General features: G+C 42.3%; 1 protein-coding gene across 1 annotated transcript; it reads left to right on the forward strand.

Annotated features, from left to right (window-relative positions):
* Positions 1-3,588: 3,588 nt before the first annotated feature.
* Positions 3,589-18,020, forward strand: LOC130367168 (olfactory receptor 1009-like). The gene is made up of 4 exons (XM_056569572.1): positions 3,589-3,674; positions 4,887-4,957; positions 15,946-16,043; positions 17,091-18,020. Exons 1-4 carry the CDS (start codon positions 3,589-3,591, stop codon positions 18,018-18,020), a joined length of 1,185 nt encoding a protein of 394 aa, XP_056425547.1.
* The last annotated feature ends 555 nt before the right edge of the window (positions 18,021-18,575 follow it).

Raw genomic sequence — 18,575 nt, forward strand, 5'->3', positions numbered from 1 at the left:
CAAACATCATATCTAATGCCGAACCATTTTGGAATATTATAGCGGATGTGACTCTTAGTTGTTCAGTCTAACATTAAAGAGCATTTACAAAGAAATCCATTAATCTTAGTTGGTTATAATAGATATAATTAATTTTACTCATGGAAATCTGGGATATTATTGACTCAACTCTGTCTTTTTATTTGACTTCTAGTTATAAAACTCATCTGGGACCCCCCTTGGGACTCCTTTAATATACACAAAGGGATCAAAACTCCCAGCAGGGGCTGTACGTTTTCCTCGAAAGTGTGGTTTAGATTTCTTTGTAATATATCAAGTCCTCCGCTCGATCCCCTTTACCACTGCTCTAATGCTCCGACCAGGGAGGTGGCGTTCCTCTCCACGTGCAGCAGACAGACAATAGATGAGGTCCGGCACAATAGTAGCAGGTAAAATCCGGTGCTTTATTCAACATGCAGAATAGCAAATAGTACAGGAGACAGTCGCCTACGCGTTTCGGGCTGTTGAGCCCTTAGTCATAGCATAAAAACATAGTGTGATAATGGACTTATATACACAGATATCTAGTCACATGATCATTAACACAAAATTTTTTGTGTTAATGATCATGTGACTAGATATCTGTGTATATAAGTCCATTATCACACTATGTTTTTATGCCATGACTAAGGGCTCAACAGCCCAAAACGCGTAGGCGACTGTCTCCTGTACTATTTGCTATTCTGCATGTTGAATAAAGCACCGGATTTTACCTGCTACTATTGTGCCGGACCTCATCTATTGTCTAGATTTCTTTGTAGGTTTGATAATGGAAGTGTGTATAGGCAGACGTGTCTTGACTAATCTGTATTCCCCAGTTTAATTCCTTTCTAATTTAACTCTAAACTTCATATCCCAAAGTATCCGATAGTTACCATTTACTCATCCAGCTAGCTAGGTCTATCCTTTCTATAATCTTACACCAAGTACTCCTTTCCTTTATAACATTATTACTCACTGAAATACTTGTTGCGCCCCGCTATTTGTACATGTTCACCTACTGATTCTCCTCATACAACGTCACATCCTAACAATCCGTTGTGATTATCTTTCCCTTTGGAACAACCATGGTTATGCACAGACATAGATTTAACAGTTATCAGAGATACATCTATACGGGATCATCATATGCAATCTTCTCTTTCCTTACGTATTTCCTGCATAGGTTTTGAAGAAATGGGTGACAATTACAGAATCTGAACTAAGTACAGTTTCACAAAAGGTTCTTAATTGTATAATTTACTGTATCTATGGTTAGAGATCAGTACACTTAGACAAGGAGATACTGATACTGACCTACCCCAGGCAGTTAGATGAAGTCTACTCATATTCTCTGAAACAGGTAAGATGTTTATGGAGTGTGTTGGTCAGGTACCTTTATTGTTTTTACCTAGGTCATATGTCCGATGACGTCTGTACAAACCTTCTTTCTGCATTGTTGAATCCTGAGGCGACCCAATGTACTGACATTACTATGCACATAGCTCCCCTCTGCTTAGTGTATGGGGTCATATATGTTACCATGTGGTACAAGAGGGGATATGATAGAGACTTTTAAATACATAAAGGAAATCAACATGGTAAAGGAGGAGAGCATATTTAAAAGAAGAAAAACTACCACAAGAGGACATAGTTTTAAATTAGAGGGGCAAAGGTTTAAAAGTAATATCAGGAAGTATTACTTTACTGAGAGAGTAGTGGATGCATGGAATAGCCTTCCTGCAGAAGTGGTGGGAGTACAGTGAAGGAGTTTAAACATGCATGGGATAAGCATAAGGCTATCCTTCAGATAAGATAGGGCCAGGGACTATTCATAATATTTAGATTATTGAGCAGACTAGATGGGCCAAATGGTTCTTATCTGCCGACACATTCCATGTTTCTATGTTTCTAAGACTGCTGGCTCATACATTTTCTTACTAACTCCTTCCGGATGCCGTCTTTGCCCTGTACCACCTCTTTCTTCTTCCATTGGTCTCTCTCAGCATGCATAGCTGGTTCCTGGAAGAGACCTAACCAGAAAATTCCACATTACCCATCCACCTGTACACTTTGTACCATCATTGTGGGGGAACAGGAGCGCTGCAGCCTTGGCAGCCTCCTTCACCATTCAGTCCCCTTGGCTTTTGGGGCTGTTTCCTTCATGTGTCTCTGATCTTTACGATGGCCATTTTCTCTGGCAGCTCTCGGACTTTGAACACTTGAATTACAAATTTACAGATTGGTTCGCTCAGGGATTCAAGAACAATCTTACGTCAATAGGCCCATACTTGTGGGCGGTAATTAAAGTGTACCCGCACTCATTGTGTCATACTTTTAGATATCTTACACATCTCAGTGAATACCTTCAACTCTACTTCTCTGAACCACCAGCTCAGATCGAATGGTTTATTGTAGTAGAACTTCATTCTGCGTGTGGTCACCATATATCCTGTCTTATGTATTACATCTTTACATTACTTAGAACAAACTTACATTTATGACTCAGCATTAACCATGGATTCTCCGATATCCTATCATGGCTCTTGATTTTTTTATTTATTTAATTATTATTTTATTTTTATTTTTTTATTAATTATTATTTTTTAATCTTATGAGTTCAAGACAATCAGCATCTTCATATTATGTTAAATATCATTATAAAGTTATCCACTTAAAATTGATGTTATTCAAATAAATACAATGTAGAATGTATAGGTATATCACGTTGTGTATGCAGGTACTATAACACATCCAAGTTTAAACAGTAGATTTGTAGTTCCTTCAATTTAATTTGTGTTTCCTTAGACCAAGGCTGTTCTGTCAGTCTTCCTATAAGCCCCGCCTTTCTCCTCCCACTCCTCTATGTCACTGGTCCCCACCCCTTTGAGTCTGGCTTTTTGTCTTTCTTTAGTTTGTTCAATCCTCAAAAATTCTTGACCAATCAGTGCCTACATGGAGACATACCACACACATGTAACATGTAACAATATCAACATTTACAAATACTCAACATATAACACAGACAGGGCCCACATTCTCACCAAAAACAAAATGTAAAAGAATAAAAATATATATACAGAGCTCTTTCAAAAATTGGGAAAAAATCATCTTCAATGTGCATTATTTATAATCAATAAACCATTAGCTGATTTTAAATGCTTAAAGTAATATTCATTAATTAAACAGTGATAACTTTTTCATTTATTTTATGTTTTATTTTATTCTCCTTGGCCAAACTTCTCTCGTTACTCCTATAATATAATCAGATAGTCAATTGCATTTCCTTATAAATTTCCTTTTTTTTTATCCATCTTGCATTGCTGCGAAAACAAACTTATTAAGAGATTAATAAAATATCATCAAGTAGTTTCATTGTGACATAATCATGTACATACACAGTTTCACCTAAATCCATTCACTGGTCATACTCCGTGTATTTCTAATGTATCATATATGTTTCAATTGACTAGATGTGTTAAAAATGGCTGCTGGGGAGTGGAGGTGAGAACTAATTGTATGAACTAAAATGACTGCTGTGGGAGGAACTTCACTTTTGGGAGTGCCAAAATGGCTGCCCCCATACAGAATAAGCATGTGTCAGAGACTAGCAGCCTCATGGAAAGAGACAGAGAGAAAGCATGGAGTGAAGAAAGGTAAGATCTGGGTTATAACTTTAGGGATTAGTATTAGGGTGTCACTCCATAAGGGATTCTTAGCTCCATAATAATAATAATAATAATAATAATAATAATAATATTATACAGACCAATTTTCACACTCCCTCCCCCCTGCTTAATACAAAGACTTTCTTAATTGAAGATATGATAATTCTCACCATCCTGTCACCAGTTTATAAACAAATGTATGTCTGTACATCGGTGTTAACTTCAATACCTAAATATTTGCATCATATTTTCAACCAACACCTTATGCCTATCTATTCGCCTCACATTCTTTTGTCTATCTATATCCATTCAGATGGTTACAATATAACTAAGTCACATCACAATTATTCTCAAGAATCACGATGTTATATATAACTGTATATTACACTGCTATTTATATATAAATCTTCTTATTCTATCAACCATCAATATATTTCAAGCTTGCAACTGCCTTTATCTACAATTGATCAATTCCATTTTAAACTCACCACATGCTTTCCATCAAACTTCATTTCCTCCACTCCATACAACTCCCTGCAATTCTCTTCCCCCACTTCCTCTCCATATGCAATTCTATAAGTGAAGTCAGGTTTCTCCTGCACATTCCAAAAAAAAAAAAAAAAAAAACTGCAGCTATATAGCCCCCTCTGTCTCCTAAAAACCAGAAACCAACAAGCTTAGGGTGTCCCCAGCTGTTGCAAACTAAAACCCCTCTCAAAAACCCCTTACTTTTAGGAGATATCTTTAAAACACTAATACATTGGATCTAGTATTAGAAGGGAACTTATTTCCCCCTCTTCGTCTGAATTAGCTAATTTTCATGGACACATTAAGACAAAACAAGACAAGACACATATCAATCAATTATATGGGACAAGTTCCAGAAGTCTGCTATTGCTGGGAAAATCCCTTGTACCCCCAGTCCTAGACGAGCTCTAATTATGACGTTTTACCAGGTGACCAGCACCAAATCCGTCCTAGATCACTTATGTATTTAGGACTCTGTCCTAAACATTCTAATGATGCCTAAACATCCCAATGATTACTTACGACAACGTACTCCGCAACTCAACTCCCCAATGAACAGTCCCAATTCCACTTATTCACTCACACACACTTCATGCACACTCGGGCAGTAAGATAGATACATTATACATGGGTAATTGGCTGGATGAGAATTTATCTGTCTTTCTCTGTTAGGTCACATGCAAGTCAGCTAGCTCAGCATGACAAAACAAAGGGGAGACATGGGTGTTTTTGGCTAGGTACAAGTATGTCCTACCGTACGCCTGGAGTTGATAAAATCCCATCTGCGTCCATCTTTGTTCCATCGTCTGGTCTCACTTTGACCTGACCTGCACATGAGGCCTATAATCCAGCCCCACGCTAATTGGGCGACATCTGTTGTAGATCAACCTCATCGTTCTTGTACATAATGTATATACCGAAGCATAGAGAAATAACTCAGACAGAGCCATTGTGCTTTAGCGTTCTGTGTGCTGTCCACTGGTCTTTATTTCAAATTGTTCAAGCTTATATCACCTTTGTCATTAACATAAGTTCCCACCCCCTGCTAGGGGGAAAGGCATGCCACTCCTCAGTTTTTCCCGGGCTCTCTTTGTTTAAAATCTTCAAATGATGGGAGAGGTGATATGAGAGAGAGCAGATAGGGGAGGAGTGGACAAATAACAGGAATGTGGAGTCTTCACCCTAAATGGGCATTTTACATATACAGTATATAAGATTTATATATATATATATATATATATATATATATATATATATACACACACATATAAATCTATATAAATCTATCACAAATGGAACAGACAACAGGTGGAAATTATAGGCAATTAGCAAGACACCCCCAATAAAGGAGTGGTTTTTCAGGTGGTGACCACAGACCACTTCTCATTTCCTATGCTTCCTGGCTGATGTTCTGGTCACTTTTGAATACTGGCAGTGCTTTCACTCTAGTGGTAGCATGAGACAGAGTCTACAACCCACACAAGTGGATTAGGTAGTGCAGCTCATTCAGGATGGCACATCAATGCAAGCTGTGGCAAGAAGGTTTGCTGTGTCTGTCAGCGTAGTGTCCAGTGCATGGAGGCACTACCAGGAGACAGGCCAGTACATCGGGAGACCTGGAGGAGGCCATAGGAGGGCAAGAACCCAGCAGCAGGACCGCTACCTCCGCCTTTGTGCAAGGAGGAGCACTGCCAGAGCACTGCAAAATTACCTCCAGCAGGCCACAAATGTGCATGTGTCCACTCAAATGGTCAGAAACAGACTCTATGAGGGTGGTATGAGCGATGGGGGTTGTGCTTACAGCCCAACACCTTGCAGGACGTTTGGCATTTGCCAGAGAACACCAAGATTGGCAAATTCGCCACTGGCGCCCTGTGCTCTTCACAGATGAAAGCAGGTTCACACTGAGCACATGTGACTGACGTGACAGAGTCTGGAGACGCCATGGAGAACGTTCTGCTGCCTGCAACATCCTCCAGCTTGACTGGTTTGGCAGTGGGTCAGTAATGGCGTGGGGTGGCATTTCTTTGGGGGGCCCGCACAGCCCTCCATGTTCTTGCCAGAGGTATCCTGACTGCCATTAGGTACCAAGATGAGATCCTCAGACACCTTGTGAGACCATATGCTGGTGCGGTTGGCCCTGGGTTCCTCCTAATGCAAGACAATGCTAGACCTCATGTGGCTGGAGTGTGTCAGCAGTTCCTGCAAGAGGAAGGCATTGATGCTATGGACTGGCTTGCCTGTTCCCCTGAATCCGATTGAGCACATCTGGGACATCATGTCTTGCTCCATCCACCACAGGCTGTCCAGGAGTTAGTGGATGCTTTAGTCCAGGTCTGGGAGGACATCCCTCAGGAGACCATCCTCCACCTCATCAGGAGCATGCCCAGGCATTGAAGGGAGGTCATGGGCACGTGGAGACCACACACACTACTGAACCTCATTTTGACTTGTTTTAAGGACATTACATAAAGTTGGATAAGCCTGTAGTTTGGTTTTCCACTTTGATTTTGAGTTTGACTCCATATCCAGACCTCCATGGGTTGATAAATTTGATTTCCATTGATAATTTTTGTGTGATTTTGTTGTCAGCACATTCAACTATGTAAAGACAAAAGTATTTCATATGATTGATTGGTTCATTCATTCAGATCTAGGATGTGTTATCGCAGTGTTCACTTTATTTTTTTTTGAGCAGTGTATATATTTTCTGTAGCGAGGGCCCGGCGCATGCACAGTTACACTGCGCAGAGCGCTTTCCGGTGATGCACAGCTCTCACGTTATCAGGACATGAGAGCTGCCTAAAATCTTCCGTGCATGCCCTCTGCACACAGAGCGCAGCGCTCAGGGGGCGTGTAACTTCACATCACTAAGATGTGGAGTTGAAGAAAATGCATATGTGAATAAGGGGGGAGGGCTTAGGCACCTTCCTCTGGGACCCAAAGTATGACTGCCGGCGGGACACAGACCTTCAGAGCGCAAATAAGGGGGTTAATTACTGGACTTTGCAGGATGAAAACTCAGCGGCAACCCAACAAAAGAATTTAAGTGACCCCTGTATGGACTCCTGTTCACCCACACTATAACCCAGTGTATTAGGTTTAGTGTGGGCGAACTTGCCGACAGTTTTCCTTTTAAAGGCTTAAAACAGATTTTGCACTGACAGAACAGATGCAGAATACTCTCTTTGATGTTTTACTAAAATTTTTATATATGTGGTTCCTACTCATATTTGGGTTGTTCCCTGCTTAATGTCCCTCACAGACATCTTCACCTACCACCTGCTATCTCTACAATGATTGTTGAAGCTATGTGCATAGGCTTTTTTTAAACAAACTTTATTCACAATATGCAATGTACATCAATAAGGATCATGACAGAAATACAATTCCAGATAATAAACAGAACATTTTCCATCGTAAGTGTCCATTGTAAAGTAGCATGTTGGAGTTTTTTAACATAATGCAATACTGTTACATAGAACAGAATTATATAATCATTAACACAAAAATCATAACCGTAAAAACTCTGGTATAGAGACTCTAGGGTATAGATATTCTCCACCGCTTTTCAGAGGTGTCAGCAGAGAGCACTGTTGTCAAATAGAAAAGAAATTCAAAAATAAAAGAACTTTTTCTGTAGTATACAGCAGCTGATAAGTACTGGAAGAATTAAGATTTTTAAATAGAAGTAATTAGAGATGAGCAAATCGAATCTGACAAATCTGAATTTTTTATGATTTTCATGAAAAATTTGATTTGTAATGAATCTGAGTATCGCCGCGATTCGATCAAACAAATCATTTCATTAAGCTCCATTTAGTGCTGTCCAGGAGATCTTGGATGGTGGCTACACGTGTGAGGACATGGGGCAAGGGATTGTGGGAAGGTGTGTAGGAGGGATGACCCTGAATCACATGCAGGATGCAGCATATCAGCAGCCAGCCCCTGTGATGTCACAGCCCTATATAATAGGCAGCCATCGCTGCAAACAGGCATTTGTGGGATTCTTAACACAGAGAGCAGACAGTGTGTGTTCCAGAGAAAAAAAAGCTTTACAGCAGCGAATTGATTTGCAGTGAGAGGCCTGAGCTCCCATTATCAGCTAGCGGTCGTGTCTCGACCAGCAACCCATCTGCCGTCATCGATTGATTAACACGCTCATTGTCACGATTCGGCTGGCTGGAGGTGGATCCTCTGTGCCAGAGAGGGATTGGCGCGGACCATGTCGTTGGACTGGTTCTACTGGTATTCACCAGAGCCCGCCGCAAAGCGGGATGGTCTTGCAGTGGCGGTAGCAACCAGGTCGTATCCACCGGCAACGGCTCAACCTCTCTGACTGCTGAGATAAGCGCGGTACAAGGGAGTAGACAAGAGCAAGGTCGGACGTAGCAGAAGGTCAGGGCAGGCAGCAAGGATCGTAGTCAGGGGCAACTGCAGGAGGTCTGGAACACAGGCTAGGAACACACAAGGAAACGCTTTCACTGGCACAATTGCAACCAGATCCGGAAAGGGAGTGCAGGGGAAGTGAGGTATAAGTAGGGAAGTGCACAGGTGAAGGTACTGATTAAAACCTAATGCGCCAATCAGTGGAGCACCGGCCCTTTAAATCGCAAAGACCCGGGACAGCAGAGACGGGGAACAGGTCTGGTAAGCGAGTCAGGATGCGCATCGCGAGCGAGCGCATCCCGCATCGCGAATCGCATCCCGGCTGGGAACATTATCGCAGCGCACCCAGTCGGCAGGTCTGACCGGGCGCTGCAAATAGGAGAACTCTGTGAGCGCTCCGGGGAGGAGCGGGGACCCGGAGCGCTCGGCGTAACACTCATCCACTTCATTACAAGTGACATCTGACACCCCACACAGTCAGTGGGTTCCTCAGACAAAACCCTCAGTTGGCATGGCCAGGGAGCAGTCCCTGTCCTCCCATTGCCTCTGTCCTATGCTGTTCCCTCCCCTGCAGAAGTATCAGAAGTACAGCTCCACTATTTAGTGAGGATGATCTACTAGAGGACAGTCAGCAGCTACTGCCCAGGCAAGAAGGGGTGGAGACATCCGTCGCTACCTCTGCTAGGCAGGCAAGTAGTGATAAGGAGAGTGATATGTGAAGTGGTGTTGCAAGTGTTCAGACTCCTGAAACAGACAATGTTGAGGAACCTGAGGAGGACATCAGTGACGTGCAAAATTTTAATTGAAGATTTTGAATAGATTCACAAGTTTAATGTGTCAGCAGCATGAGGAGATGCTCATGGTTGTATGTGCCCGTAGCATTTGCTTTGAACTAATACTGTATGACAACCAAAGAAATATAACTAGGAGATTACATAACGGCACAATGACAGAGCCTGGGGGTAGCAGCAGCATGAGGAGGACATATGGTGGCAGAATGACACAGTATAAATGTGGCGGCAGCAGGAGGAGACCCCATATAGGCAGAATGACACAGCCTGGAAGTGGTATCAGCATAAGGAGAACATATGGTGGCAGAATGACACAGCCTGGAGGTGGCATCAGCAGCATCAGGAGTCCTGAAAGTGACCCGGTCTTAGGATAAGATATATGGACCCCAAAAAAAGTTTGAAATACAAAAAAAAAAGGAGAGCGGTACAAAATATACCATGTGCCACCTACACTACCAAGTATTGATATGATGCAAAAACCTCTAAAAGGTAGAAGCAAACAACGTATGGTCCATTGTAACTGGTGGTGGTAAAAACTTTCCCTGTAAGGCCCTACTCTCGCCCTATTAATTCCCTTCTTGGCAAGAGTTACTCGTCCTAAAAGGGCAGCCCCACACAGGAAACTCTTTCTTTCAGCGAATAAAGTATCTTTCTATGAGATTGCTCTCCTGTAGGACAGCCCTTTGACATTCCAATATTGTTAAAATAATGGGGTGGGAGATAAGTAACAGAGGGAATGAGGAGAAGGGTCCAGCAGCCATATCAACATACACCTCAAAGAGAGCCATGTGAGCTATTAGTGAAGAGAGCATTAAAGGGGTACTCCGCTGCTCAGCATTTGGAACAAAATGTTCCGAACGCTTAGAGCCGGCGCCAGCAGCTCGTGACGTCATAGCTCCGCCCCTTCAATGCAAGTCTATGGAAGGGGGAGTGACAGCCGTCCCACCCCCTCCCATAAACTTGAATTCAGGGGTGGGTGTGACGTCATGAGGGTGCGGGGCTATGACGTCACAAGCTTCTAGCTCCTGCTCTAAGCGTTCGGAACATTTTGTTCCAAACGCTGAGCAGCGGAGTACCCCTTTAATATAGTCAGACGATAAAAGGTAAGCAACAAAACATAGGAGCAGTATAGTCCACTAGTTGAGCAGGCAACTAAAAGCGAGAATCATTAAACGTGACTTCACTTCTTCTGCGGATAAATTGAGGAAGCTCACATCCTACTAATAAGACTTCATCTAATAGAATTTACGAGAGAGATGTCCTAGGCACTTATAGAGGCTCAGCTGTTCAGGGTATGCTTAAAAAGACCCCTCCTCCCACACCGGCGGCCTCAAGAGTAGTGTTGAGCGTGAATATTCTAAATGCAAATTTTTACTGTGAATATTTAGAATATAGCGATATATATTCGCTATGACGAATGTCAGGGTCCGGATGGGTATACTGTGAGGATACTGGTGGTGGATCCTCTGTGGGGTGATGACGTGGGCCGTACCAGGGGAACGGAGTCTAAGGGGTTACTGGTTTTCACCAGAGCCCGCCGCAAAGCGGGATGGACTTGCAGCGTCAGGTAACCCCCAGGTCGTTCCACCCGATAGCGACTCAACCCCAACTGACGGCTGAGACAGGCGCGGTACAAGGGATTAGGCAAGAGCATGGTTGGACGTAGCAGAAGGTCAGGGCAGGCAGCAAGGATCGTAGTCAGGGGCAACGGCAGAGGGTCTGGAACACTGGCTTGGGGCATACACAGGAACGCTTTCACTGGCACTGAGGCAATAAGATCCGGCAATGCTGGGAAGGGGAAGTGAGGTTTTATAATGTGGGCACAGGTGTGAGCGCTGATTGAGCCAGGCGCCAATCAGTGGCGCACTGGCCCTTTAAATCGCAGAGAGACGGCGCGCGCGCCCTAGGGAGCGGGGCCGCGCGCGCCAGGACTGAGCCGACGGGGCACAGGACAGGTGAGGTGACTGGGATGAGAGCCGCGAGCGTCCCGCCGGTAACACTGATGCAGCGCTCCCGGTCAGCGGGTCTGACCGGGGCGCTGCAAGAAGGTGAACGCCGCGAGCGCTCCGGGGAGGAGCAGGGACCTGGAGCGCTCGGCGTAACAACGAATAATCATTTTTTTTCTTTCTTCACAGTACACATCACAACAATGATGTGTACTGACCAGCTTGTGGTCCAAAGAAGGCTGCAATATTATTTACTGTGTGAGTTGGTGTGGAGCCTGAATATGCAAATATTTGTGATTATGGGCACTTCCAGAGGACACTGCTCCCTCCCTTCTTTTAGATTTAGATAGGGTAGGTTAGTTTAGCAGATAGGTTCTAGTGTAGGGTATATTGTTAGTCAGTTGAAAGATATAATCACACATGCGCACTTTGGGACGAATATTCCTCCATATATTTGTGAAACATTGCAAATTTGAATGTGGCCCTTCGCTCATCACTATTCAAGAGACAGGAAATACCATGCAGACAGTATTCAATATAAAAATAGAGTGGAGGGGGGGGTGACCAGACATTACAGCCCGGGGAGAGTACAGAGAACTGAGAAGTCTTAAATAAGTCACTGCCCCCATCATGATAAACCACCCCCTGCCTTTATTTTTTATTATTTTTTTGTTTTCAACCTTGATATTGCTCTGTATTTTCAGCTCCGTTTCAGTCAGATTCACAGACTGGGAAGGGGTGTTCCCCAGCAGGCGTGACATCTTCTGAAGCCATACATGGGAGAACTTCCTCCCTCACTCTGCTACACACAGCCCAGAGCAGTTCAGTGTGTGAGATGAGCTATGATTGGACAAGGCTGTGTGGCTGTGTGGGACACATGCACTGAGCCCGATTGGTCCTATGTCTCTGCTCCTTGATAGGCTTACCAGCTTGGCTATATGATAATGTGCAGCTGGGTAACAAAGGAATTTTTATTTGGTTTGCTTAACACCTTTTAGAAAGTTTTGTTGTTCTTTCATAGTGGAATTTAAGGTGTTTCTGAACCAGGTTAATAGGGAAGGTGTCAGGATCCGGGTACTGAGAGGATACTGGTGGTGGATCCTCTGTGTCAGTGGGGTGATGACGTGGGCCGTACCAGGGGAACGGAGTCTAAGGGGTTACTGGTATTCACCAGAGCCTGCCGTAAAGCGGGATGGACTTGTTGCGGCAGGTAACCCCCAGGTCGTTCACCCCGATAGCGACTCAACCCCAACTGACTGCTGAGATAGGCGCGGTACAAGGGATTAGGCAAGAGCAAGGTCGGACGTAGCAGAAGGTCAGGGCAGGCAGCAAGGATCGTAGTCAGGGGCAACGGCAGGAGGTCTGGAACACTGGCTTGGGACATACAAGGAACACTTTCACTGGCACAATGGCAACAAGATCCGGCAATACAGGGAAGGGGAAGTAAGGTAATATAGACCAGTGCACAGGTGAAATGACTAAATTTGGGCCAGGCACCAATCAGCGGCGCACTGGCCCTTTAAATCGCAGAGAGCCGGCGCGGGGCCGCGCGCGATGGGACTGGACAGACGGAGGACGGGTCTGGTAAGCAGGCTGGGATGCGAACCGCAAGCGGGCGCGTCCCGCATCGCGGATCGCATCCCTGCTAGAGACACTATCGCAGCGCTCCCGGTCAGCGGGTCTGACCGGGGCGCTGCGAGCAGGTAAACACTGCGAGCGCTCCGGGGAGGAGCGGGGACCCGAAGCGCTCGGCGTAACAGAAGGTGGATATTATATATTTCTCTTTGTTGAATATGAAGGTAAAATAATGCTTTTGGCATTCATTATTGTACCTCTGCCCTACTCATGGACAGTCCTCACATTTACTTACAAGTTACTTACTACTCACATGTATTGTTCTACTATATGTAGTCAATTAACAAACTTGTAATGTTTACTAATATATCTAATTGATATTAATTTGCATATATAATTGTATTTATTATTCATTTATGTTTATAACCTTATAACCAATAAATCTGCATACTTTTATAATACCTGTGTATTATTGTATATTGCAAAACTACATCCTTAAGCGTTAATGTCATCCCGTCATAACAAGAACTTGTTGAATTCATCGGACTCAGATGTGAATTGTATTGATTGGTCATAATTTTGATATTTTTGATCATTTTCATAATTTTTCATAATTAATTTTTGTATGACCATAATTCCTAATTGAGTTATTACCACAAAACAAGATGGAGGCACTGCTGAGATATGATTGAGAGATGACAGATTAATGATTAAACATTAATGACAGATTAAGTAATTTTGCAATATTACTAATTGTGGCTGTGTTAAACTAACTCTGTGTTATTCCACGCCAAGCATTATGTTAGCAGTGGCAGGGTGTAATTATGCCAAGTGTAGTTTGGTTATTGTACACTGTTCTAATGAGTACGCCATCTAGTGGTTGTTAAGTTAACAGTGAGTCCAGAATTTTCATGTTTGTCTTTGTTGGCATCAGAATGCCTAAAGCCAGATCACATATTCAAACCCTTAGAAAGTCTATACATAGTTACATAGTTACATAGTTAGTACGGTCGAAAAAAGACATATGTCCATCAAGTTCAACCAGGGAATTAAGGGGTAGGGGTGAGGCGCGATATTGGGGAAGGGATGGGATTTTATATTTCTTCATAAGCATTAATGTTATTTTGTTCCATGAATTTATCTAATCCTGTTTTAAAGCTGTTAATTGTTCCTGCTGTGACCAGTTCCTGAGGTAGACCGTTCCATAAATTCACAGTCCTCACGGTAAAGAAGGCGTGTCGCCCCTTGAGACTAAACTTTTTCTTCTCCAGACGGAGAATATCAGACATCAATGTCTGGTATTAAAGGGGTTAAACCCATACCAGAACCACAGATGAGTTTGTTGCTATAAGGTGTTATTACACGACAAGTAAATCAATTGGAGGAAGTTGTTTTGTCTATGTTAAACACAATTGATTTTTATATCACCTGAAATTAATTGTAAAATTGTCCAGAGATGTTCAAGACGACATAGGGAACATATTTAGGTATTCTCCTATTAATTCCTGGCCCACCATCTCCAATAGTTGGAGATTTACCCCAATAAGTGTAATGGACTTATTAAGTTCCCAGATTACAGGAGGGTTGAGTTTAGTAGCTCAGGGTGTGGCAGGAGGATAATAGAAAACTTTATGATAAAGTTTGACCCGATATATGCAAGTTGGAGTAAACATGTTTCTTGATAAAAGTTTATTGCAGGATTCTAACTGTACAATCTGCAATTGTTGCAGATATATAAATCCGCAAGGGGGGTGATTGTATTGCTTACCTGTATCTAATTAATTGTTTCAGATTGTAAAATGTCTTTTCACATATTTGTGAGTTTCTTTCACCAAGAAATTGGTGCAACCCATGCAAATGAAGAGGTTGACCAAGCTTCTCAAGCTGTGCGACAACACGCAACCCAAACTTTTTTTGGACATTAAACACCATTTATAAATAAAAATGTATTTGTGTGAGTCAAAACAGTTTGGACTAGTTTGTTTATAAACAGTTTCAATAATTAAAATTATTCAGGTAGTTATTGGTTATGAGCTTGGCTGCTGCATTGATTTAAAAACAAGATTTTAAAATTATAAAATATATATATATATATATATATATATATATATATATATATATATATCACCCACTAACTGTACAAAATGTTTTCAAGTAATAAACCAAGTTACTTTCACACAAAACACAATGGCAAACAGTCTCTTGTTAGAAATCACTCCATTTTTGGAATTTCACTTGGCCTCTTGGCTGTCCGTTAAAAACTCATGCTTTTTCTGGAATGATTTTGGAAAAACTACGAGTATTTTTTGGTTTTTGTCGGTAAAATGCCAATTTTTGCATAAAACACGCCCATTTCAGAGTGAAAAAGACCCACTCAGATTGGTTTCTAAAGTGTCGGTTGTGCGGCGTTAAATTTGGTCGCATAAATAGTCGCACAGACATTGCGAATAAAATTTAGCCGCAATAACCGAGAAAAAGTGATGGTTGGGCTTTGGTAAATGAGGGCCTGTGTCTCTATTAAACTACTGGCGTCCTGCCAAATTCACTAATGTCTTCTATCACAGACTAACTGGAGTTGATCATTAGTTCTTTATAACTCAATCTCTCAGAGACTGTCCTGGCTGGGATCCCATTCACACATATAAACAGTTATGGAAATGTTAGGGAGGGTCATGGAAATGTCTTATAGGCAGAGAAACTCTCATGTTATACTTTCCTGTATACACGCTTGTTCAAGACACGCCTTACTGCAGTGGCTTGTTTGAACTACTGGTGTCCAGCACCTACCCACTAATAGTGTCCTCTCTTACTCAATTTCCCTGAGACTCAGCCCTCTTCTCGAGAACACACACACATACCAGGGCAACAGATATGACAGGTTCAGCAAAACGACTCAGAACAAGAACTTTTACCTGTCTTGTTTGTTGGCCTCTGTCATCTTTTTAAGTGAGAGAACTTTTTTACTTTTTTTGCCCCACTGTATATGAAGCTAATAATGAATTACATAAATATTTCTATATTCCTCTATAGACCAGAACCCTGGAGACTCCTCAGACGATAGCAGAGATATCTCCAGGGGGTTCTTCTACCTGGTCCCTTGTCTTCATCTTGTAGATAAATATCGGCAGGTAATGCTTCACATTCAGGGGTCTGGTGGTCATAGAAGCTGACGCTGCTCCTGTGTATCATTGTCCTCCATCCCCCCAGAGACCTGAAAGCAACAAGAAAAGATAGTTATCTGGAAATGAAGAATAAAGAAATATCTGATGTACGTAACATTTCTATAATAATACACAAGAAATACTTTAGTATTTTTTTTTTTTTACCAAATAACTAAAACATTATCATCAATATACACAGATCAGCCATCATAATAAAATTACCAGCCTACTGTTGTATAGGTCCCTTTTCATCTCTCCAAAACATCTCTGCACTATCGAGGTCTGGACTATACAAGACCTATGGATGTGTTCTGTGATATCCTGCACCAATATTTTAGCAGCAGATTTTTTTCCTGGAGGTGTGATCTCCATTGATAGGGCTTGTTTGTCCAGCATATCCCATAGGTGCTTGAGATTCAGCATTCATTCCTGAAGTATTTTTGCAGTGTGGCTGGGGCAGAGGCTACTGTTATCATAAAATGCTCCTGCCCTGAAGAGGATGACTTGGTCTGTACAATGCTTAGGTGCGTGGTACATGTGCCAGTAAAAACCACACGTTGTCGGGTTCCAAGATTTTCTGGACAAACATTGTCCAGAGCATTCACACTCTTTCAGATGGCTTACCTACTTCACATAGTACATCCTGGTACCATCTAAGAGAAGGGATGCACACACATCTGCCCATTCATATGATTTGAGCTTTTTTTTTTATCACACCAGGCCTCCTTCTTCCATGGTTCCATGTTCCAGTTCTGGTGCTCACACACCCATTGTAGGTGCTTGTGGCGGTTGACACCAGTTAATTATTGCCAATTTCTTTCATAGCAAAAGTACTTTACAATGCCAGCAAAGTAGTAATGTCTTTTTAGAACAATGCAATGATATAAATTCACAATATAATATGCATTTGGTCTACCCCATTTTGTATTAGTAATGTATAAAGTCCATTGTAAGTCTAGTTATGTTAAGAGTCTTTTTGTCTTGGCTTTTAACACTATATATATCTACATACAGGAGAACAACAGGACAGAGGTCACAGAGTTCCTTCTCTTAGGATTTCAGGTCAGTCGAGGTTTAAGACTTTTCCTGTTCTGTCTGTTCCTTGTGGTTTATTATCTGATAATATGTGGGAATCTCCTGATCATCACCCTGGTGTCCACCAGCAAGAACCTCCACACCCCAATGTACTTCTTCATTTCACATCTGTCCATCTGTGACATCTTGTTATCCACAGTTATTGTCCCCAATTTGTTCTACATCCTACTGAATAATGGGGGGACCATGACTTTTATTGGTTGTATCACTCAGTTTTACTTCTTCTGTGCCTCAGAAGGATTTGAGTGTCTTCTCTTAGCTGTGATGTCTTATGACAGATATGTGGCCATTTGTAATCCTCTCCGTTACTCCTCTATCATGACAAGTGGACATTGTGTTATACTGACCGTCATCTCTTGGTTGTTTGGATCTTTCAGTGTTTTGATTTACACTATAATAACAGCAAAACTTGACTTCTGTGGATCAAACATCATTGACCATTTCTTCTGTGACCTTGTCCCTTTACTAGAACTTTCCTGTTCTGAAACCTTCAATGTTCACTTGGTGATGTATTTATTAAGTATTCCAGTTGTCTTTATTCCATCTACAATCATTGTCGTGTCTTATACTTATATTGTCCTAACAATCCTAAGGATCCCATCCAATACTGGTAGACAGAAAGCCTTCTCCACCTGTAGCTCCCACCTCATTGTGGTCTCCATATTCTATGGGACATTGCTCAGTGTTTATATGGTCCCAACAAAAGGCCGAACACTGACCATGAGTAAAATCCTCTCCCTGCTATATACTGTGTTTACTCCATTGGCCAACCCCATTATATACAGTCTGAGGAATAAGGACATTAGGAAAGCCGTACAGGAAACACTTCATAAACGGTTGATTTGGTAAATTATCTACAATACTATGTATAGGTAATGCAAAAATAGAATTAAACACAAATCTTCTATATAAAACTAACCTCATCATCATGGCCACAGGATGGAGGCTCATTGTTTGCTTTATAACAGTCCTGTAAGGCATTGCATGGCATCATCATTAAGGGAGAACATTTATTTGTATGTTTCGCAGATTGATGTCTGGCTTTGCCCACAAGATTTTCTTATGCCCTCTTATTTCTTGCCCTATCAGTGGTGAGCACAGCTCACACATCAGTATAGTGCTCACTGCTCCCAGAGGAATTACCCGACCGGCTACAGATTTGGTTCTGTTAAAGGGGTACTCCGCCCCTAGACATCTTATCCCCAGTAAAAAGGATAGAGGATAAGATGTCTGATCACAGGGGTCCCACTACTGGGGACCCACACAATCTCCCTGCTGCACCCGGCATTCGTTTAGAGCGTTGGTGCAGCATTGAAGGCTCGTGATGTCACAGCCACGCCCCTCAATACAAGTCTTTTTAACCTTACAAACTAACTATGTAACTGAGAGCTGTTTTACAGAAAT

This window comes from Hyla sarda, chromosome 4 (genome assembly GCF_029499605.1).
Source record: "Hyla sarda isolate aHylSar1 chromosome 4, aHylSar1.hap1, whole genome shotgun sequence".
In the NCBI taxonomy this organism is placed as follows: Eukaryota; Metazoa; Chordata; class Amphibia; order Anura; family Hylidae; genus Hyla; species Hyla sarda.

Excerpts from the sequence above, each read along its gene's own strand:
- LOC130367168 (XM_056569572.1), top strand. The coding sequence starts at position 3,589 with ATGGCTGCCCCCATACAGAATAAGCATGTGTCAGAGACTAGCAGCCTC. Across the intron at positions 3,675-4,886 it reads AAAGCATGGAGTGAAGAAAG|GTCACATGCAAGTCAGCTAG; the intron begins GTAAGATCTGGG and ends TTTCTCTGTTAG. Across the intron at positions 16,044-17,090 it reads TTGTAGATAAATATCGGCAG|GAGAACAACAGGACAGAGGT; the intron begins GTAATGCTTCAC and ends ATCTACATACAG.